Here is a 23,830-nt window from a genome sequence, read left to right on the forward strand (position 1 = left end):
TTGAATCTTAAAAATTTTTGAATTACATTATATTTTGTATTTTTTTTTTATGATTTATAAACAAATTTTTAAAACTGTAACTCTAAAAATAAAGGACTTTCCATACAAACTTTCAACCTCTATTTCGCCCCCTATTCATTTTCGCAATAAAGGTATCCTACCTTCTCCGTATTATGGTCTTAAGCCGTGCCAAGTTTCATTTTAATTTATTCAGTACTTTCAGCGTGGTGCCCGAATAACAAAAAAACACGGACAGACAGACAGACAAAAAATCAAAAAAAAATATTTTTAGCTTCAGTATCGGTTTTATAATGGTATGGTACTCCACAAAAACTTTCAAAATATCGTCAATGTACTGAATGTACAGAATTCGTATTATAAGTATACTCTAGATGGCGCTAATAGTACTCTATGCTTCGGTACCGTTTGGTGTTACAAATGGTATAAGTAAAATCTCAAATTGCGCATATAAAAAAAGAGTAAATAAAAGTATAGAATTTGACCAGTTTTATTATAAGTATAGATATAGATATACATAGATAGATAGATAGATTAACTAATATACATAATATACCTACCTCAAAGCTTTATCAACTCCCGTCAGAGAGATCGTACATTGATAATAGGTACCCCTATATGGGGTTGCGATTGCGTAGTGGCTGCTAAGCGTAATGTTTGCAGATGGCCGTCCGCGCAAGAGTCTCCTTTGACCAGTGGCGGCTCTAGGGTGGCGCCGAAAGGGGGGTGGGCGAAGCAATCTAGACTAGAACTATGTCAGCACTAGTTGGCTACTGTCTGGTATAGGTAATAGACCTGTTACATATTTGTATATTATTATTATTTCTACAGGCTACTATAACGCAGTCATGCTATTGGTGACTTATTTTGTTACAAACGGTGTGCCTTTAGGAGATTGTTTAGGTCTCCTCTGCACTGTGGTTAAGTACTGTTTTGAGTTTTAATATATCTCAAACGCACTGGCAATAAGTAAAATGACTTCGCAGCGAATGTGCAAAGGCACTCGAACCATCTTAAAAATATGTTGATAAGACCGGACGTCGTCAAGAAGAGGCAGAGGGTATTGCTAGAGATAAAAAAAAATACCAAATGGAAACACAGTCCTAAGGTCATTTATTCGACTTTTGATCGAATCAAATTTGTGTGAGCTGTAATTTGTGTGAGCTGTAATTTGTGTGTAGCTCTTGACTGAAATAATATTATAAACAATACACAATTTATGTTTTTCTCGTCCTAGTATTATCGATTTACCTCCCCCTCTTGGACAAATCCGTCACCATTGGTTGAAACTTCTCTTTACGAGATTACGTCGTTAGTCGCTAGGCTTATGAGCTACAAACTCTCCTCCCTCCCCCTCCTGGCTACGGACTGGAGATGTCCAAGGATCCACGTTACTTATGTTTGGACTAAAATTTTGTTTCGTTTGATACAAAGGTGAGGCGCAGATGACGTACTGGTTCACTCGCTACAAGTTCAAGTTCACCGAAGTGGATTACAGTCTCTTCCTCACCTACTCCGTGCTCGTGGGCTCTATTGGTAAGTTCTTTTTTATTCGCTTAAATATAACTAACTAATCGACGCCCCGCGGTAGTTCCCGTTCCTGTGAGAATAAGGGGATTAAATATAGCTCATGATACTCACAAATAACGTGGCTCCTCCTCTTTTTGCATCGAGGGTTAAAAAAATCAAGTGGTCACGTGAGCTTTCAAATACAAAAACCGTTCTATTTTTTTAAGACAGACAGGCAATCTCATTTTATAGTCTGGTTCGTTGATGACACCCCCATGATATGCGGGCGACGGGGGGAAAGAATGCGCGGGTGTGAAATAGTGCGTGCGGGCAAGTGAGATGCATCAGTCGTGGGTTTTTCATTCATCGCTACACGCGCACCCGCGCGGACCATCAGGAGTGTTACGAACGAAATTGGCAAGCTCTAACGTCCCTCTTTTGCCAAGCTCTAACGTCTAACAGTGAACAAGACCAATGATCGTTAGCGCCTTTTTACTTGACTCACAGAAACGTTATGTAAGAGTAGGTTATAATAGTAAAAATCTGTATTGAGTATTTTGCACTGCTTGTTTAAGAAAGTTTCTACCTATTGTAAGTGTTTTAATAATAGACCCTTTAGTCATAGAAATTTCATAATATTAATCCGATAGAGTAACTTGTGAAATCTACACTAATATTATAAAGAGGAAAACTTTGTTTGTATGTTTGTTTGTTTGATTGTAATGAATAGGCTCAAAAACTACTGGTCCGATTTTAAAAATTCTTTCATCATTCGAAAGCTACATTATCCACAAGTAACATAGGCTAAATTTTATTTTGGAAAAAAATAGGGTTCCGTAAGATATTTGGGTTTTTCGGACACAAAGTGTAAAAAATCAACCAGAAAAGTAGCGTAGGGGTAGGAGTGGGGTAGGGGTAGGGGTAAGCTAGGGGTAGGCTAGGGGTAGGTTAGGGGTAGGGTAGGGGCAGGATAGGGGTAGTTGAAAGTATACATCGAGTTTCACGCGGACGAAGTCGCGGGCGTCGGCTAGTAAACAATAAAGGTGGAATATATACGAAGCCATTTTTCAAAAATTGCAAAAACGATACGAGTTCTTACATAACCAATACTTTTAGTATAGGAGAACTCAATGTGTCAGATACTGCCATGTTTTTTTTTTGACGCCTAAATGCATTATTGATGCTCAGTAGACCTATTCTCTAACTTTGAGATATACACGAAAATTACCAACTAGCTACTGTTGAGTCACATTATTTCGTATTCACTTTTAATTTATTGCTTAGTAACTGATAATAAATTACTTACCAATGTGTTTAATATTGTGATTTTCGGTAACAATGACTTACGGAATACGACAAATGTTATTGATTTGATGTTAATTATATTAGGTGGCTAATAGACCAAAGTTAGTGAATAGGCCAGCTGATTGCCATTGTAATCACAGGCACATGAGGCTTACTATCATTTCTGTTTCCTCAGGTAGATAAGCGCAGATCTTGCAGAGTTTCATCCATACTAACATTTTTATTTCTTGTGCTTTCACAGCTAAGCCACTGAACTGATTTTGAAAATTATTTCACCGATGAAAAGCTACATTATCAGCAAGTAGCACTGGCTATGTTACATCCTTTTATTCTTACGAGAACGGGCACAATCGAACTATCACATCACACTTCACACTAATATTATAAAGGCGAAAGTTTGTGTGTGTGTAAGTGTGTAAGTATGTTTATTTCTCTTTTACGCTGCGGCTACTGAAGCGATTTAGCTCAAATTTGGTATGAAAATAAATTTTACTCTGGATTAACACATAGGCTACTTTATATCTCGGAAAAATCCATGGTTCCCGCAGGATTTGTGAAAATCTGAATTCTACGTGGACGAAGTCGCGGGCGTCCGCTAGTTATTATTTAAAATTTTCACTTACACACCAAATACATTGTGTTTCAAAAATCTGGAATTTTTAATTTAACTCCAGATCTTAGAACGTATTTCCCGGGACACTGTATGAAAAGCTTGATGAAGAGTTTCAATTCCATTGCTTTCCGGGATTAGGGGCGAGACCGCGAAAAGCCCTTACGGGACGCATATCGGCCCTCCGTCTCAAATTTTCGTTAAGAAACAAGACTTTTCCTTTTTCCTGGTCTTTCTTTAATGGAAGAACTGATGAAAATTTTTTTGGTGGATTTAAAACATAATTGATTTTAATAATTAATAGCGCTATTCAGGGTTCGTTGCCTTGTTTATTCTTATTGTCAAAGAAGATACTCTGTACCGTTCTGTTTTGTCTGTATTTCAAAAAACTACTAGCCATAATAGTCTAGTGGATCTCAATCTACACTTTTATTAATTACTAGCGGACGCCCGCGACTTCGTCCACGTGAAAGTCTATTTAAACTTTTAACTACTCCTACCCTACTCTACCCTACCCTACCCTACCCCTACCCCACCCCCCTGTCCCTACACCTACGACAGACAGACAGACAGACAAAAATTTTACTGATTGCATTTTTGGCATCAGGATCGATCACTAATCACCTCCTGATAGTCATTTTGAAAGTATAGAAGATGTAAACATACAATTGTCTCATTCAACTATTTATACATTACACACGTGTTCAGTTTTGATATTACGCCATAATCTACATATTTTACGTACCTATTACGCAATGGAACAATTATCTGCTTTTATAATAATTATTATAATTTAAACAGTTCATTGTTACCCTAATACGAGCAGATTTACATGACTTGAGCTATATTTAACTGTTAAATAGTCAAAACTAATAATTCACAAGTTGTTATTAAAATATTTAATAACAAATGAATGAATATTCCGCAATAAATTTTGCGGAATTAACCAAAACAATAAAATATTAAAATGGAACATTCGTAGTAAAAAATCTATTTCTCGTAAGTTCGTAATACAAGTAGGTATATCTATGTACGTATAATGATTACCGACGAGCTATTTGAATAATAATTTTTAAATTACCCAAAAATCACACTTTAGGCAAGGATGCATGACGATATTAGGTTTGGAAAACCCCCCTGCTTTTTTGAAAATATAAAACAATTACAGAATTTCATTACTTAAATACTAACGCGTCATTCAGTGGGATTTTAAGAATATTTTAGATATTATACTCTAAAATCTAAATAATTAGGTATTTTACATTTATGTAAACTTTAATTAAATAAATAAATAAAGCTTGCATTTTTTACGTTACTTTTATATCACAATTAGCTGACGACCCACGGTTTTACCCGCGTAGTGCGTAGCAGTATATTTTGTTCCCGTGGGAATACGGAAATAAAATGTACCTTATGACACTCACAAAAACGTGGCGTTCTATGGCAAAAAAAAAATGAAAATCCTACCTACCTACAGATATTACCCCTGCTATACAACAAACTTTACCTCTTTATATTATTAATCTAAGTTTATAGAAGTAGGTATACGTTGCCTCTAAAAGTAAAAAAATGAAAAATTCCCTAAGTCACGCTATCGCTATAACTTTTCATATTAAATATTTTTGCACGTTTTCTAACACTTCATAGAAAAGTCTTGATCTTCTACGAAATATTAGCTAACTTAAAGATTATTTATGGATGTTTGATCAATCATAGCGGCTGACCAGATGTATGAAATTTGACAATATAACAGATTATAGTCTGGTGTAGCACATAAGGAAAATGAAAAGAACTATGAGGATAAATTGCGGAAAACAGCTTTAGACGGTATGCATCAAATATTGCATGTCAAAATTTCGCAATCGAGCTGCAGTCACTCTATGGCTCAGACCAATAGGATACCATGACTGTTCTATAAATTGTATATAAATTAAGAGTATGCTAATAGTAAAGCAATTTTGTAAAAGGAACAGGGTATCTGCGATCATTACTTTCGGAGCTACAGGGATTAAAGGGTCAGATTTGCGGCGCTGCCACGAATCCCTAAAAAACGCCCCATACAAAATGGCACGAACTAATGACGTCGTAGGTAATGTAATGATCGTTAGATTTGTATGTGCGTTCAAACAAAATTACTAATATCTTTGTTATTTGTGCGTTTATGTTTATAGTTCACATATTAAAAAAGGTCACATCTAATGTAAGGAAGCTAAAACTGTATGAATTTTCATCTAATTACGATAAAAGATTTTTAATACATTTTGAAATTATATAATCTCATTTATTTTGCAAATGTCCAGACAATCTTTGCTTTTTATGTATAAATTAGTTAACATTGACCCTATTTACCCGAATGTATCATAAAAACCAATATATTCAAACCTAGTCATCCCCATTCCCATCCCCATCCCCATCAAAAGGTTGCCTTGTTAGACGTTACCCCTTTATCGATCTAACGCGTTTATAAAAACAGCTGTTTCTAGAATCGATTTTTCATAATTCACCGTTTTCGACGTGAAAAGAGCTCCCGAAAAATGCTGTAGTTAAATGGTTTATGAATGTTTGATCAAACGGCTGTTCAGATGTATGAAATTGGACAATATAACAAATTATAGTCTGGTATAGCACACAAGGAAAATGAAAAGAACCACGAGGATAAAATTGCGGAAAACAGTTAGTTTCAAAAAAAAGTTGATTTATTGATTTCACCCTGTCAATTACGACTGTAACAATTGCGAAAAGATAATTCGTCACCGGAATTTTACGAAACCATCGAAACAAAGAAAAATGAGTTTTGTCTTAACCGTTTTTTCTGTTTAAACTGAAATTAACTCGACTAATTTGTTTATTTTTGCAACAATGCGTCACGGTTTACGGAAATCGAGAATAATATTCCATGTTACGGTTTAGTCATAGCGCTTTGGTATACTTAAGTTTTTTTATGTACAATGCCTAATTAATTAAATATGTAGATATACATATCAAACCACAGTTAACCACATTATCTAAAGGTAGCAGTAGCACAATAGAATATCGATGGAAATGGGCTGTTTATGATAGTCCAGTGAAACCTCTGCCTCCGATTCTGGAGGGTGTACGTGTAGGTTCGAATCCGGTCCGGGGCATGCACCTCCAACCTTTCAGTTACGTGCATTTAAGAAATTAAATATCACGTGTCTCAAACGGTGAAGGAAAAACATCGTGAGGAAAACCCGGATACTTGAGAATGCATGTATGAAGTCTGCCAAAAACATTGGACCAGCGTTGGTGGTTGACATAGCGTGGTGGACTATTTGCTATATATAAATTATAAACCCACTTCGCTGCTGCAAATGCGGATTTGCGGGCTTTGGCTAATGTGACATGAGTCCAGGCTTCTAAAGAAAAACCTACAGATTTTTCATACAGAGTCTTTATCATTATCAAGACTGGAATTGACAGCGTGTTCTCCAAGGCGAAAAACAAGGAGGGTGAAACACCAACTTACCAACTCAAATTTCTCAATATTTCATTGCCATTCAATGTAGGGGCCTATAGCGTTGACGCCTTATCAATAACTAGTAAATGCCGCGCGGTTTCACCAGCGTGTTTCAGGTTCCCGTAGGAATACAGGGATAAAATATAGCCTTCCTCGATAAATGGGCTATCTGACACTGAAAGAATTTTTTAAATCGGACCAGTGGTTCCTGAGATTAGCGCGTTCAACCAAACAAACAAACAAACTCTTGTATAGATACGGGGCCTCTGGGCTACATAAAAAATGCTATAAGTTTTCACATCTGAAATGGAATTTTATTTTAACGGAAATAATGTTTATAAAAAATACTATTTTACTATCCGGCTGCAGTTTAACTAGGCAACCTATTTGCAATGTGTCAATGTAAATATTTTCTGTAATTTAATCTAATCCCAAATATATAACAGATGAGGGTATCTACTTCTTATGCCGGATATCTTACTAAAAATGAAAAATGAAAAAAAAAACACGACGGCCGGCTTCGTGGCGCAGTAGTATGCGCGGTGAATTTAGAAAACGGAGGTCTGGGTTCGATCCCTGGCTGAGCCGATTGAGGTTTTCTTAATTGGTCCAGGTCTGGCTGGTGGGAGGCTTCGGCCGTGGCTAGCTACCACCCTACCGGCAAAGACGTACCGCCAAGCGATTCAGCGTTCCAGTATGATGCCGTGTATAAACCGAAAGGGGTGTGTATTTTCATCCACCTCCTAACAAGTTAGCCCGCTTCCATCTTAAACTGCCACCAGGTGAGATTGTAGTCAAGAGCTAACTTGTAAAGAATAAAAAAAAGCAATATTTTTTTCCGGTTAAGCGTGTGCCCCAAAGGTCGTTAACATCTTACATCGGTTATTGCGGGATATAATATTTATTTTAATTTAATACAAGCATTTTTGTTTCCTTTCTGAGATATCTTTACCCTTCATTTGGGCCCCCAACTAATTTTGATAAAGGGGCCCTCCGCGGCAAGATACGCCACTGGATAAACATAAACCTACCTACCAGGGGCGATGGGTCCTAACAACACGATTCCTATCGGGTTACCTTTTAAAAACCATACATACATATTCATTATTGTTTTATACGCTCGAAATATGTATCTATTTAATATTACAACAGCATTTTTACAATCTGTACAATAAACCCCTTCGCGCTACTTAAAAAACAGTAGGTACATATTATTACGCTTGGTCCTGTAGACGGGTTACCTACTAGAATTTGTCAGCCTTCGCTTCTGCAACCTAATGCATATTATAGAAACATTTTTAAATAAGCAACCACATAATCAAAATAACTCTAATAAAAACTACTAATAGTACTGCGTATTATAAAACAAATAACAACTTCGTCTTCTCTGCGATTTTAAATAAATTATAACGCACAATATTTAGTTGTTATCAATTATGTAAATCTAATGTTAATGTACTCATATCTATCTAGAATAATATAAACTCAAATAATTTTCCTCTCATGGTCAACGCGCAAGTGGAAAATTATACAAATTTAAACGACACGTATTTTTGCACTTTTTATATATAAAAGGGGACGACAGTAATAACTCACTGGTATTTCCTCAAGAATTTAGAATCATCACTGTCTCGCAACGCTGATTCAAACATCAAGTCAACCGCACCTGCTTGTACAAATTGTACATGTTGATTTGTTGCTGTTGTTCGTGATGTGTTGTTACTGTTGTTGTTAATGAGTTGTTACTACAGTTCTTAGTTAGTGCTGTGCTTTTCGCCAAATCCGTGACTTCAATAATTAAATTATCCTAACGCGAATTATAAACGCGAAAGTTTGTATTGATGTTTGTTACTCTTTAACGCCGCATCTACTGAACCGATTTGGCTGAAATTTGGAATGGAAATGGATTTTACTCTGGATTAACACATAGGCTACTTTTAATCCCGGAAAAATCCATGGTACCCGAGGGGTTTGGGAGAAACTAAATGTCACGCGGACGAAGTCGCGGGCGTCCGCTAGTAAGTTATAAATTGGTAAACTGCTTCGATGGTTCACAAGGATCACAAACGTTCTTTCACAAGGTTTCGAATCCTGCGTTCGAGTCCTGAGTCAGACTATGAAATGAAATGATATTTGAGAAATGTTTATTTTTTAAATTCTCAGCTCACCTGCTTATCTATTCAAATAATCTAATTTTGTCTATACTAACAACCTATTAAAATAAACATTAAATCAACTGAGAACTGTACGTGTTATAAGCGTAATCCAATTTATTGACATTAATTTAGCAGGTGTAAAATGACTTGCGATTTACATCCTCATTTTTTTATTTCTTTGTTGATAAACATTCCTCATTAAATTTGTCATCGAGACAGTTTTATTCTTCAAAATAATATGTAATCGGCAATTTCCGTTATAATGTTTATTCTATGATACACAATTTCTCGCTACTCGTAACTAAGTAAATACTTAGTACTACAAGATGATGACATCTTTACCGGAAGGAGCTCTCAAATATAAATAACTAGCGGACGCCCGCGACTTCGTCCGCGTAAATTTCGATGTCAACTTTACTACTACCCCTACCCTACCCTACCCCTACCCTACCACTACCCCAACCCTACCCTAACCAACCCCTACATCTACCCTACCCCTACCCTACCCTACCCTACCCCTATCCCCACCCTGCCCCTACCCTACCCCAAACCTACCCCTACCTTACCTACACCCTACCCCCATCCTACGGAGGATAGGCTCCATGTACCCTATCCCTTTCCTACCCCTATCCCACCCGTACCCCTATCTCACGCCTATCCTACCCCTACCCTACCACTTCCCTATCCTACCCGTACCTCTACCCTACCACTACCCTACCTCTACCCCTACCCTACCACTACCCTAAACCCGGCCCTAAACCTACCCTACCCCTACACTACCCCTACGCTTCCCTACCCGTACCCTACCCTACCCTGTAACTTCTCTATCTTACTCCTACCCTTAGCAAAATCGGTCCAGTCCTTCGAGAGTTGTGGTATGACCTAGAGAAATAGAGACTTCTATGCTAATAATATAAAGAGGTAAAGTTCGTGTGGTTGTAGGAGGTAATCTCTGAATCTACTGGACCGATTTGGAAAATTGTTTTACCAAAAGAAAGCTACGTTATTTGCGAGTGTCATAGGCTATGTTTGATCCCCATGTTCACACGGGAACGGGAACTACGTAAATGAAGGCGCCGGGCGTCATATAGCGGAATTTCTGCGTCTTTTTGAAATGTTGTATTATCTCCGAAACTATTTAAGTAATTAACATACTGTAAAGGGCAAATCTTATCTCCATAATATCCTTGTGATTATTAAATAATTTATTTTAATAAGGATTAAGGTTTAGTTGTATAAATATTGACGTAAACCTAAGTATATAAAATTAATATTTTTTAAAACATAAAAGGTACTATATCTGCTAATATATAGAAGATAGATATATGGTGTCGCGGACTTTTTTGTAGAACTTTTAAAGATACATAAAGTCTCCATACATTAATTTCAATTTTACACAATAGTTAAGGCAGCGCATGCGAATAAGTCTGTTTAAGAGGATTTTCAGTCCGACCTGTATGACAAAAACTGTGATAACTCGGCTAATATATATGATACTAATATAAAATATAGCCTATAGCACTCCCCGATAATGTAGCATTCTACTGGTGAAAGAATTTTTAAAATCGGACCAGTAGTTCCGAAGATTACCCCATTTAAAAAATGTGACAAACTTACAAACTTACAAACTTTACCTCTTTATAATATTAGTATAGATGAGTAAGTTTTTTATTATAAACAACATATTATGAAACATTATCCATATCTTTTGTTTATTTCTTTCTCTCGAGGCAGAATCTTACAACTACGTTCAGTGGAATAGCGTACCTTAAGGGGGCCATATATCAAAATTAGTTTGAGGACCCATTGATAGACGAGCGGTAAATCCCGAAAAATTCTTAAGTATTTGATTTACCCTTAACTCTTTTTTTTCGGGTTACATTGTGGATCATTGAAAAAAACTATGAAAGTATTTTTTTTATATATTGTTTTTTTACATTTCACTAATTTCATACATAAGGGGCCCCTGTGGTTCGGAGGCCCCGTATCATTGATACGGCTGATATAGCTACGCCCCTGACTACGTTAGCAAATCATTTCATAATAGTCTTAATAGAGTTTTTGTGATAGCACTTGACAGGGGAAAGTGCTTGCTTATTTCTGCCGTAAATCAGTACTCTCCCCTATCCCCCTATTATGCTCGCCATTGAAATTAAAGGCAGATGAGTATACCTTCGGTTGAAGGAGTAACGCATTTTAGGGGATAGTTTGCCACCTAATATTTTGGGAGATCACACTGTCTTGTATCTATAATTTGAAAGTAAGTATATAAACAACCACTTAATTAAAAAATAACTGATGCCTGTAAAATGTAAATACAAATTACAAAGTTGTACAAATAAATATTTTTATTAATTTATAACACCTGTTTTTTATTTTGGTTTAAAGAAAAGAAAGAACAATTTTATTTTTTATTACACTCCGATTCCGCAATTACCATAGAAGAAAAAACTACTATTAATGTCAATGTCATGCCAAAGACCAAAGACTCCGAACTCTTTGGACACAACCATAATCTATGGGTTTGGACCATTAATAGGCCGTACAGAATAATTTAGTATTTTTAACCGACTTCCAAAAAGGAGGAGTTTCTACGTTCGACTGTATGTATGTTTTAGTCGAGTACGAACGATCTTTGGGCGGTAAATTCAAAAATCATTCGTACTTGACTAAATTATTAACGCGTTTATAAAAACTGTTTTAATAGTTCTTTGTTTTTTGATCTTTTATTGTTTTAATAGTTTTGGCAGTGCTTAAATTTCATGATTTTACTACACCAACTATTATTTGACGACCAAGTGACAGTGGTGCAGGGGGTGGTGAACCTGACTTCTGCTTCCAAGGTCATGGGTTCAATTCAAACAACCTAAAAATATGACAATACCCACAATAATGCGATCCTTAAAGTAAACGTAACTCCTTATTTATTTTATCTTTTCCACTCCATTTTACGGCCTGGGTATAGTTTTCATATTTTAGTATCCCGTATGTGTAATGCAAGGACCTAAGAACTGAAAAAAACTGCCACGCGTCATCCATGCGTTGCTCTCTTTTTTGAAAGAATGCAATCAACTATAGGATTATGAACTATAAATGCGTCTATTACTTTCTCTGTCTACGAATGCTACTTTGAATTTAAACGTGACAAAATCGTTTAAAATGCATTTCGTCAAAGTTTAATTAAAACCATTACAAACGTTACAAGCTCAACGGTAAAGACTCATTGTCGAGGAGTCGTGGTTCGAACTATTCAGGTATTCACTCCCAACAGTCTTTTCTGACTAGTTGCAGGGGAATGGATAATATTCTTTAAAAAAATAAATTGTGTCTGTGGCTACTGTCACTAAGCAGTGGACACAAATGATGAAATCAATGAAAGTTGTGTATCCGCCGATGCTATTACCATAATGTTAGTTAGCCACTGACGTCCAATAAAACTGATAGTGTGATGGTCGCGATTGGCATGATGGCAACCCTTATGTTGTCTTGCAAAAACCTTGTCTTGTCTGTGTGTTGCAAATCGCGACCAACACACGATCAGTTTTATGACTGACTGGTTGCCAATTAGCTATATAGTTTGGACCACGTTGAATTTGGAAGGTAGCAGGTCAAGAGTCAATCCTCAATTATTGTTCAAGAATAAAAAATATTTTTTTGATATTTTCAGAATATTATGAGCAATCATGTCTTCAGTCGCAAAACCCTTTGCTTTGTAAAAACCCTTGTGTTGTCTGAGATGGAGATTTGATCTTTAACAGTGTTTTTGAAGGGTTTACCTGTCTCATGGACTATTATTGTCTTCAAAATATTAGATACTAGCAGACGCCCCGCGGTTTCACCCGCGTAGTTCACGTTGATAAAGTATAGCCTATATGGCAATAACAAATAACGTGACTTTCTATTGGTAAAATAATATTCAAAATCGGTTCAGTAGATCCTAAGATTACTCTTACAATACCACAAACTTTAGCTCTTTATAATTTAGTATAGACAAAAAAAATATTATAATAAATGTCTTATTATATTATAATTATGTAATTTCAAAATAAGGCTATGTATAAACAGACCAAGTATTAAATTATAAGGAGCCGGTAGCAAGGCGAGCTAAATGGTACAAAATTGCGGCGCGCCGTTATAAGGTTTCGAAGTCAGGTAACTTTTTGTAACTGAGACGTTCAAGTTGTGACAGACAATATCTTATAAGCGAAATACCACTGAGTGACTGATTCATCATAAAAATTAACATTGACAAACAAAAACAAATTGTTTTTTGGAAATTCGAATTTTAAGGGAGGAGGGATTTGTTAATCAATCAGTGAGTCTTTTTAGGGTTTCGTAGTCCACAAGGAACCCTACGGAGTCTTACACTTGACGGCCTCCGTGGCGCAGTGGATTTACAAGACGGAGGTCCTGGTGGACTGTGGACTGTGGACTTTTCTTTTTTTAACCGACTTCCAAAAAGGAGGAGGTTCTACGTTCGGCTGTATGTATGTTTTTTTTTTACTACAAAATTTGAAAAAAAAAAGGTACAACCTATGGGTTGCTTAGACGTTTTACTCCTTTGTTGCAAACATCATCCAAAAACTTTTGAGAAAAAAAGATATCCGAGACTATCCACGATATTTTATACTTTATCGTTGCGTTTTATTTCAATGTTAACAACTGAACTGAACTTTCGAGGAAAATATTGCTTACCATGTTAGTTTATATTTAGTTACTTAGGTTAGCAGTTTTAAATCTTTCTCAAAAACTATTTTTTTTTACAACAAAAGTTAAAACCTTTGGACGAAAAAGCTACAAACTATGGGTTGCCTAGATGGTTTAGGTACTTTTTTGTTGACAACATAATCCAGAAACTTTTGAGAAAAAGTTGTCAGAGACTTTTTTTATCTGCAATAACATACCTACGGCATTTCTCGACAATATATAGGTACCTAAAGAAGCTCATGCTTTGTATGGATATCTGCGTCTAAACGTCTTCGTTGCGGGCAGCGCTGCAGACACATGGGCATACTTGATGGTCAATGGCTAGGCAATAATATTGTGAGTCTGTGCGATATCAGGTATCGCGAATAATAACAAAATTTATTATTCACTGTTACGTATAGTTAAAAATAATAACATAACGACAATAATTTTGCATTAGCTAAATAATGACTATAACGAAGCAATTATACAGTTCGTAGGAAGAAGAATAATTAATAAGCATGAAAACAGTCGACATTAGATTAAACTACGAGTATGTTATAAATTTTGGTATTTTAGCCTTGTACTATAATTTTCCGGCTGTTCAATATTGTGGATTTGTTAATTCACTAGGATATGTCAGTGACTTCAATTATTTTATCTGCTATAACATACCTACAGCATTTCTTGACAATATATAAGTACCTAAAGAGGCTCATGCTTTGTTTGTATATCTGCGCCTAGTTATAGGTATATTTTGAAGACTACCAAATACCATGATCTCGAACGTCCAGCAGCTCCCCGTTTCCCGCTTAATGTCATCAGTTCATAATTGGGTGTTGACCTTTTCCGGTGCAGTGTTACCATATCATCATCTCGGGACCAAAACGTCAATCGGCTCTAAGAACCATGTGCTATGTCAATGACTTTGGTTCTTCTGCGGAAGTCCTCATGTACAATTCGATCATGAGATACTGAGTGAGTGAGATCTCGCTGAGTAACTCTGAGCTTTTATGAGGCCCATAGTTAACGTCCAAGTCGCGATCCGTATCATCACTGACAATACGTAGACTTTTGTCTACAAACACTGAGGTATTTCGGACGAAAATATATACGGGGTTTCTCTAACGTTTCATCTTTTTCTGAGCACTCTCCCACTACCACAAGGTCTGCTTTGGCTTCGTCTTTATTAACCTATATACGGCTCGAGTCTCCTCTCAGAATGAGAGGTGTTAGGCCAATAGTCCACCACGCTGGCCCAATGCGGATTGGCAGACTTCACACACGCAGAAAATTCAAAGACAGAATTTTTCTGGCGTGCAGGTTTCCTCACGATGTTTTCCTTCACCGCTTGAGACACGTGATATTTAATTCCATAAAATCTCCTTTGGCTTACTTTGCCAGATCTTTAGAATCCGATTTATTAATTGTATTGATTCTCGTGTCGGCGTTCACGAATTCAAGCCAGAGTTTTTAGGATGGCCTCGGGGATTTACCTGTGGATTGTTACAAACTTGAGTTTTTTGTTTGCGCAGGTTCCTTCATAACGATATACTTGTTCAGCAAGCGGTGGAACATTGAAGACAGCATCATCGGCATCGCGGCATGCCTCAGTCGAGTTGCAGCCAGCGTGGTCTACGCAATGGCGCCCACCAGGACCGTGTACTTCCTGGGACCTGTTCTTGACATGTTCAGTTCTGCGGGGGCTACGTCACTGCGCTCCATCGCTTCGAAACTTGTGAACGCTGATGAAGTTGGTAAGTTAGTTTACTGCCTAATGTTACAAGTTTCTCGATTACAGGTGGTTTTTTTTTTTTTTTATTCTTCGCAAGTGAGCCCTTGACTACAATCTCACCTGATGGTAAGTGATGATGATGCAGTCTAAGATAGAAGCGGGCTAACTTGTTAGGAGGAGGATGAAAATCCACACCCCTTTCGGTTTCTACACGGCATCGTACCGGAACGCTAAATCGCTTGGCGGTACGTCTTTGCCGGTAGGGTGGTAACTAGCCACGGCCGAAGCCTCCCACCAGCCAGACCTGGACAAATTAAGAAAATCTCAACGTGCCCAGCCGGGGATCGAACCCAGGACCTCCGTCTTGTAAATCCACCGCGCATACCCCTGCGCCACGGAGGCCGTCGTCGTCTTGGTATTAACATTTATTATTGTATGTTATTGTAGTAGGGAGACATAGTGTTGGTATAAATAAGAAAGTATTTGATGATTTGAGCTCAGTTGTTTGTTAGGCAGCGTAGACACCGTCACACAACGTCACACTACTCTTATAAATCTACTTTTGGGAATCGTTTTGGCTTTTTTTGGATATCGGTAATGCCGGCCACAGAACATCAAGTAAACAGCGCTGCCACTAAGATATCATTATGTCGAAAATACCTAATCGGGTTAGAAATACAAATGAACCGGGAAAGCTGAATTTTGGATATGGTGTGGTCGAAGCCTAGACTAAATTACAAAATCTCGATCAATGTATGCATTTCCTATGTATGCATTTTCCGCAATCTTGAAAAAAGGATTTAATTTTACAAAAATGAACGCTCTAATTACGTAAGGTCGGTAAAGGTCCAATATGATTGAAAATTAGGTTAAGCTTGAAAAATATCATTTAAATTGTCAGTTTAATAGGTGTAATTAATCTCTTAAACGTGATATCGATTAATACGCACGTGATTTTAGCTCGAATTTATGATGCACCATCATAACGGCTAAATCACTTAGTGGTAGGTTAGTAAGCTACAGTCAAGGCTATCAAGGTAGACAAAAACAACGATTTGTAAAAACAAAAGATTCATCGTCTTTGCAAGCACATAACCGAGTCAGAACAGGGGTGTGATTCTGGTATAAACTCGTCGATGTAATATTCGTCTAAGTGTAACAAGTTTTATTAGAACTTGATCTTTTTTTTTGAGATTTCTATGGGATGCAGGGGCAGTTATGCATTAGAGCAATTTTCGTCATTGTCATCGCATCGAGTTAAATACATATGTATAGGATGTTCAAAGCTAGGACCTATTTAATGTATATGTCACCGTTAAATTGTAAAATACGTTAGTTTATAATCTCACTCGTGATATGTAATCTGTCGATATATTGTAAATTGAACATGCTGATTACAATTTAACTTGTTATTTTTCGGTATATTATAATCTATCGAAGTGAAAAATATGTATTGTATATATATAATGTATCTAGCGCGCCTTGCGCATTTCCCATTTCCACTTCACGATTCGTTGACTTGTCTAAAGTTGTAAGATGTTACGTAGTATCCTCTCTCTGTACATTGCAATATAATTGTATTACGAGTACCTAGGTAGTACCTAGGTAATACAACTTATAGAAATCATATTAAATCGCTCTGAAACGACGCTCAAATTCATTCAAATAGGGATGGGAAAATATTGATAATCGTAAAATGTGTTGCTTAGCATACGTACTTAATAGGAGCTGCTTAACTCCGCAGGTCGATATTGTAAACTCCTTATTTACATTTTTTTATTTTGATATCTTATTCTCATAATGGTCTATTATTTACCAGCAGCTTACGACTTCGACCGCCTGGAAGGCACTTTGCACTTCTAACTTCAATGATCGGCATATTCTTATATTAGTTTCCGTTAGATTTCATAATACAGATACCTATTCAGGTATTTTCCACTATCAAATAGGTACCTGAGTGCATAGACACATGAAAATACACTTATGCTATGCACAGGTAAATAAATATAGAATAGGTACATTTCATTCTTAGTATTGTCTACGCTAGACAGACATGTCTATATACTTAAGTACGTCTTCTCAAATATAACTAGCATACACTCGCGACTTCGTCCACATTGATGTACTTTCTTTTTTTAAGTCCTGCAGGAACTCTTTGATGTCTACAATAAACATATATGGTAACTCGAAATAATAACCAAATTTACTTTCGCATTTATATTTTAAAATAGAAAAACAAATATGTCTACAATTCCATAGCACGTATTTATCATTTCCTGTTCTAAGACATGCTTATATCCTACAAACAATATCACGTATATACGTTAACTATATAGTATACAAAGGCGCAGATTGCGGTATGCGTATGTTTATACATGTGTTACACGCACTATGACAGGTGCGCTATTGAAACTTTGATAAAATGTGACGTGTTTTTAGTTTATTTAAACTACAATAGAAGTAGAGCAATTGATTGTGATTGTTTACTTTTTTATTTAACTTTATTTAGCGTCACTATGTTGACCTAGTTTTGACGCCGATTTATAACGACAGTGATTTTATTGTTTAAATTAAAATTTAACATTTCATTCTAATCGTTTTTTTTTTATTGTATTCAATTTCTAAGCTAGAGTATTTTCTTTAAATAACACCACGATCGCTGATAAACTTGATTTAGTAACGGGAATTTCATAAATAGATATGTCGATATCGAAAAATATTTATGTCCAATCAAGCACATCCCTATCACTATTTTGGACGTTTGAAGTGATTAATTTTTAAAAAAGTTCTACTGTCGCTGTCAATAAGATTTGTAGGTACATGAATAATTTGATCATTAAAATGGATAAATGGGATTTTATACAAGAAAATAGGCGATTAGGAGATTCATTTTATACAGAAATCAAGATTTCTGAATTTCTTTTCATTCCTACATTAAAAAATTACCAATTTTTATCAATAAATGAATAATATAAATGGTTTTGATCCTTATTAACATAAAGCTATTGAAATATTATACATGAAACTCTGTAAAGAATGTTTAATATCAAGTAGATTTTCCTGTTTTTTTTTTTATTGAATAATTAACAACTGTTTATACGGATACCAGCTTTAGTTTTATTTTTAAATAGCTGACCCGACAAACGTTGAATAGGATCCTTCCATAGACCAACGTATTTCTAGATAAAATCTTTTTTTTTTTATTGAATCTACTCTCTAAATCTAAATCTAAATCTCTGAAAAAGCAGAAAATAACATCGTATCTATGTCCTTTCTATTGATCCTTTTTTGCTATGCCAAATCGGCTCTTAAAATTTCATTTAATTTTTTGGCATCGCCTTCAAACCGAGCAATGTTTGTTGTCTATGTACGAAAATTCTTAATTTTTGGTAGGGGTAGATAAGAAATTCTGAACAATAAGTAAGACTGGAATAGCGTACCATGATATTTGTTGCCTACCTATTATATGTATAAAAAACCGGCCAAGTGCGTGTCGGGCCACGCGCAAAGTAGGGTTCCGTAGATTAAGTTAGCACTTTAATTATCTATATAATGCAATACAAAAATACCGTTAACCATACCCTTCACCATGGGATAGACGATGAAAAATTCATCCTCACTTTGCATGTAAAGAAGGAACCCAAAAAAACTACAAACCTTTTTTTTACCATACACTAGCCGAAATTAATGTACATACCCAATACCCATACTAAATTTTACCTTTCTAGTTTTAACAAACTCTGTGTTATCATACTGACGACTTATTAGTTTACAATTTTCGAATTCCAACTACATTTTATAAGTTGGTCGACTATTACTCTTTAAATAGCGATGCTAATTAGCCGTTATAGTTTTCCCTGTAATTTCATTATATATCCTATTGAAAAAAGGCCCCTCTTGTATTTTTAAGACCTATCCAACAATACCCCATACTATGAGATAAACGAGTAAAAAAAACATCATCCCCAATTTACAAGTTGGTAAGGTCCGCTAAAAAAAATATTTTTCAATATTTTAATTTTACGACTTTGTTCATATTTTTGATGTAGGTGACGGACGGATGACAGACGGACATGACGTAACTATAAGCGTTCCTTGTGGACTACGGAACCCTAAAAATTATATAAATATATAGGTAATGATATAGGTATATGTATACTACAATACAAAAAATTTCGACTATACAGTCGAAATTTTTATAAGTCTATGAAGATCCATTCTCAAAATGATTTTGGCGCTGTGGATCAAATTTGGGAATCGGGAAGACACTAATATTACTGACGGTCCTTCATAAACATAAACACGCCTGACCAAATACACTTTTCTACAAGCAACGCGAAACCCTCAAGATAAAATAGACATCTTTAACGGCCTTGCGATTAGGTAGTAGGTAGTAGGTACTGAAATTGCGTTTCATACAATCAATCCGTTAACTCATTGTTCATTTGTGACGGATTTGCCTAAAATGATTAGACGGCACGTTGACACAGGATGTAGATAAACGTAGCTATATTTTTTTTTAAATAAATCAAATATTAGAGTTACCAACCTATATACTTATTATCAGTGATTTTAGTTCGTCTGCGGAACTCCTCATTTCTGACTCGATCACGCAGAGCACCAAGCATAGCTCGCTCCATCGCCCGCTGAGTGACCATAGTTAGCGACCAAGTATCGGATCCGTAGGTCATCACGCACTGTTCGAAGACTTTCGTCTTCATTATTATATACGTATTGTACATTACTTGTTACTAATTTTAGCTTTCACACGTAGAGGCCCCTGTGGTATGGTTTGTTTGATTGAACGCGCTAATCTCAGGAACTACTGGTTTCAAAAAAATTCTTTCAGTGTTAGATAGCCCATTTATAGGCTATATTAAGACTATAGGCTTTATATTATCCCCGTATTCTTACGGGAACGGGAACCACGCGGGTTAACCGCGCGGCGTCAGCTAGTCATTGATATAGCAGATACGGCGCTAGCTACGCCCCTGCTTACATGAATCATAAACTACCTATATGTATGAGTAATGAGTATAACAGTAGAAAGAGCCTAATCATAACTTCAAAGACACATAATTACCTAACTTCCAACTAGATATACCTAGAGTTATCTAATTATACAAATTCAGACCTCCATAAATGTTGTCTTTTATTCAACATTTCATTATCATATTTTATTCCTTTTAGACGACCTCCGTGGCGTAGTGGTATGCGCGGTTTCCTGGGTTCGATTATCCGGCTTTGCCGATAGGTTTTTTCTTAATTGGTACAGGTCTGGCTGGTGGGAGGATTCGGCTGTGGCTAGTTACCATCCTACCAGTAAAGACGTACCGCCAAGCGATTGAGCGTACCGTTACGAATTTACGATGTCGTGTAGAAACCGAAATTGAAGTGTATTTTCGTCCTATGCCAACAAGTTATCCCGCTTCCATCTTAGATTGCATCATCACTTACCATAAGGTAAAATTGCAGTCAAGGGCTAACTTGTAAATAATAAAAAAAACCCTCATCGTTCTGTTGTAATGGTCCACCCTTCATTATAATAGGAGAGGGATTATGAGACCTCAGAATACAGAAAAACTTACTGTATTCGAACAGCCGGACTATAAGTTGATAGTAAAGCAGCCGAACTATAAGTTGATAGTAATGATGATGGTGATAATAGATCGGTAGGTACGCATATAAGATAAGTGTAGGCACTTAATTATTAACTAACTTAAAAACAGATGAATACCTAGGCCATTTACTAAGTAGGTACCTTTAATAATAATCGCTAATAAATATGTAGTTTAATAAATTGCCTCCGATGTTTTATTTGACAACGATAAATGTTCTGTCTTGTTTTGGATATCTACTTACGTAAATACTTACATAGTCGAATTTTTTTTCTAAATCAATCAATCTGGACCCTATTGAGGTTTTTGAAAGCAGCTTCATTCCTCGTTACCTAATATATCTCGTATTTGTCCAAACTAGTTTCTCACTACCCTGCACTAGAAAGCGCAGTGTTGGTCGAACCCCCACCAAGTAGACTGACGACATCAAGCGAGTCGCAGGGATTCGCTGGATGCAGGCGGCTCTGAATCGTGATGTTTGGAAGTCCCTACAAAAGGCCTATGTCCTGCAGTGGACATCCATCGGCTGATATAATGATAATGATAGTTTCATAACTAGATTTTACTTGTATTGTAAGAAATTCAAATCTATGACATTTTAGCTAACAGACTACTATTATAGTCTTAAAAGTGATTACAAATTTAGGAAAACTAATGTGAACAAAGGTTATGATTCACAACACTTGTCAGGACAACTTAATTTACAAATCAAACTGTAACCAAAATAAGACCCTAGATAATAAGTCACGTACTTGTGAACGATGTGTGTAGGGTTAAAGGATCCTTTGACAGTCGACTAACACTCCCCTTTTCCACTCAAGTCACTCTCCCCGCCTATCCCAAATAACCCATAAAGAATTACACAACAAGAGATGTGGACGGCTCGAAAGCCACGAGCACACTGAAGCCAACACGAGATCGAGCGACGTCATATCCGTCACAGACTACTATTTCCAACATTAAACGGCGATAACACTTCCGCGTCGTAACATTTACTTCTACTAAAGTGGTTTTTTTACTTATTTTCAGGAAAAACGAGCTCTCTAATAAGCATATCGGAGGCTTTAGTCCCTGTAATCTATTCGCCTGTGTACAGCAAGGTTTACCTCAGTACCTTGTCAACGTTCTCGGGCGCCTTCTATCTCATTAGCGCCGCGCTAGCCGTCCCTGCCATAATTATATATTTGTAAGTACTTTTAACATTTACTCCGCCAACCCGAAATGAGTGGCGGGCTTCATATCCCCTTTACTATCACGTTATTCCTTAAGATCAATATCTGCCAGTGATAGCCCGTCAAAATCAGTCCACCAATTTCAGAGATTAGCGGGACAAATAAACAAGCAATAATTTTAAAAATTCATTCGTTGTAATAAGTTCATACTCGTATACCTACCTATACTACGAGACGTGACGTTTTCAGTTGTGTGCATTTTAAGAAATTAAATATCACTTGTCTCAAACGGTGAACGAAAAACATCGTGAGGAAACCTGCATACCTGAGAATTTTCTTGTGAACGTGTGTGAAGTCTGCCAATCCGCGTGGCGGACTAAGGCCAAATCCCTCTCACTCTGACTGCTAGACTCGTGCTCAGTAGTGAGCCGAATATAGGTTGATACTGATGATACCTATACTTTAGTAGCAGCATTTTAACCTATTTTAAACATAGGTATCAACCAATTATTAGGTAACCTAGGTATTATCCAAGAGGATATGAGCTTAGACCCATCGCACTGCTCCAATGCGGGAGGGGGCTAACTCCACTATCAGATGGCAATGATAATTATTGTGACAGACGACTTAATGGGCTCTCCAACGAAAGAGTATAACCGCCACTTGCCCCACTTAAAACTTTTAAGAAGACAGAAAAACTCAGTACCTACCTTTTTCACTGCCGGACCCAGGGCTTCCGAACCCAGGACTTCGTCATTCGAAGCCATACAGCTAACCACTAAACCTACGAGACAGTTGCAAGCAAAATCAATAGCAAAAGATAGTTAAGTTTAAATATTGACATAGACCTACTTGGAAACTGGATTTTAGCACTCCGAAATCGTTCTGAATTAATCGGCTTTTTGTAAGAGCATTGCGCGATTACCTACTATTCAAGTATTTAGTTACTTATTGTGCGATTTCAATGAAAGGTCGCGTTAAAATTAGAATACAAATCAAAGCTAACTTGCTTGAAAGAATGCTAAATGATAATAATTAATTTATCTCTCTCTGAACATCCCTTACAATTAGACCTACGATATTTTATAGTATGAAATATCGTTGCCTTTTTAGACCCACAACTTTTTTTAGACCAGGCAAGCGATTTAGAGTTACGGTACGATATCGTTTCGAAACCGAAAGGGGTGTGGATTTTTATCCTCCTTCTAACAAGTTAGCCTGCTGCCATTTTAGATTGCATCAACACTTACCATCAGGTGAGATTGTAGTCCAGGGCTAACTTGTAAATAAAAAAAAACTTTATAGTACTAACAAAGAACACTGTTTCGGTCTGATGATTGGTACAGGCATACGAGACTCAAGAATACAAATGCCTTAGCAAATACACTAAAGTCTTGTTCTGAGCAAGTGTGCCCTGCAAATGCACATTCCTTTGTTGTACGCGATGATCACTTATCATCACGTGAACCATTTGCTTGTATTTAATATTATCTATATTTCTTTCTCCTTCAATTAGTCGTCAAAGACTGTGTCACTACGCAGT

The 23,830-nt window shown here is 36.5% G+C and overlaps 1 protein-coding gene across 1 annotated transcript in view; it reads left to right on the forward strand.

The window, feature by feature from the left end:
- The window catches only part of LOC112045181 (proton-coupled folate transporter), a 35,828-nt gene that overhangs the window by 9,531 nt on the left and 2,467 nt on the right, over window positions 1-23,830 (forward strand). The window contains exons 2-4 of the mRNA XM_024081271.2: window positions 1,453-1,554; window positions 15,298-15,519; window positions 22,145-22,301. Of these exons, the coding sequence (XP_023937039.1) occupies window positions 1,453-1,554; window positions 15,298-15,519; window positions 22,145-22,301 (481 nt within the window). The remainder of the gene's footprint in view (window positions 1-1,452; window positions 1,555-15,297; window positions 15,520-22,144; window positions 22,302-23,830) is intronic.

Source organism: Bicyclus anynana, chromosome 20 (assembly GCF_947172395.1).
Source record: "Bicyclus anynana chromosome 20, ilBicAnyn1.1, whole genome shotgun sequence".
Taxonomy (NCBI): Eukaryota; Metazoa; Arthropoda; class Insecta; order Lepidoptera; family Nymphalidae; genus Bicyclus; species Bicyclus anynana.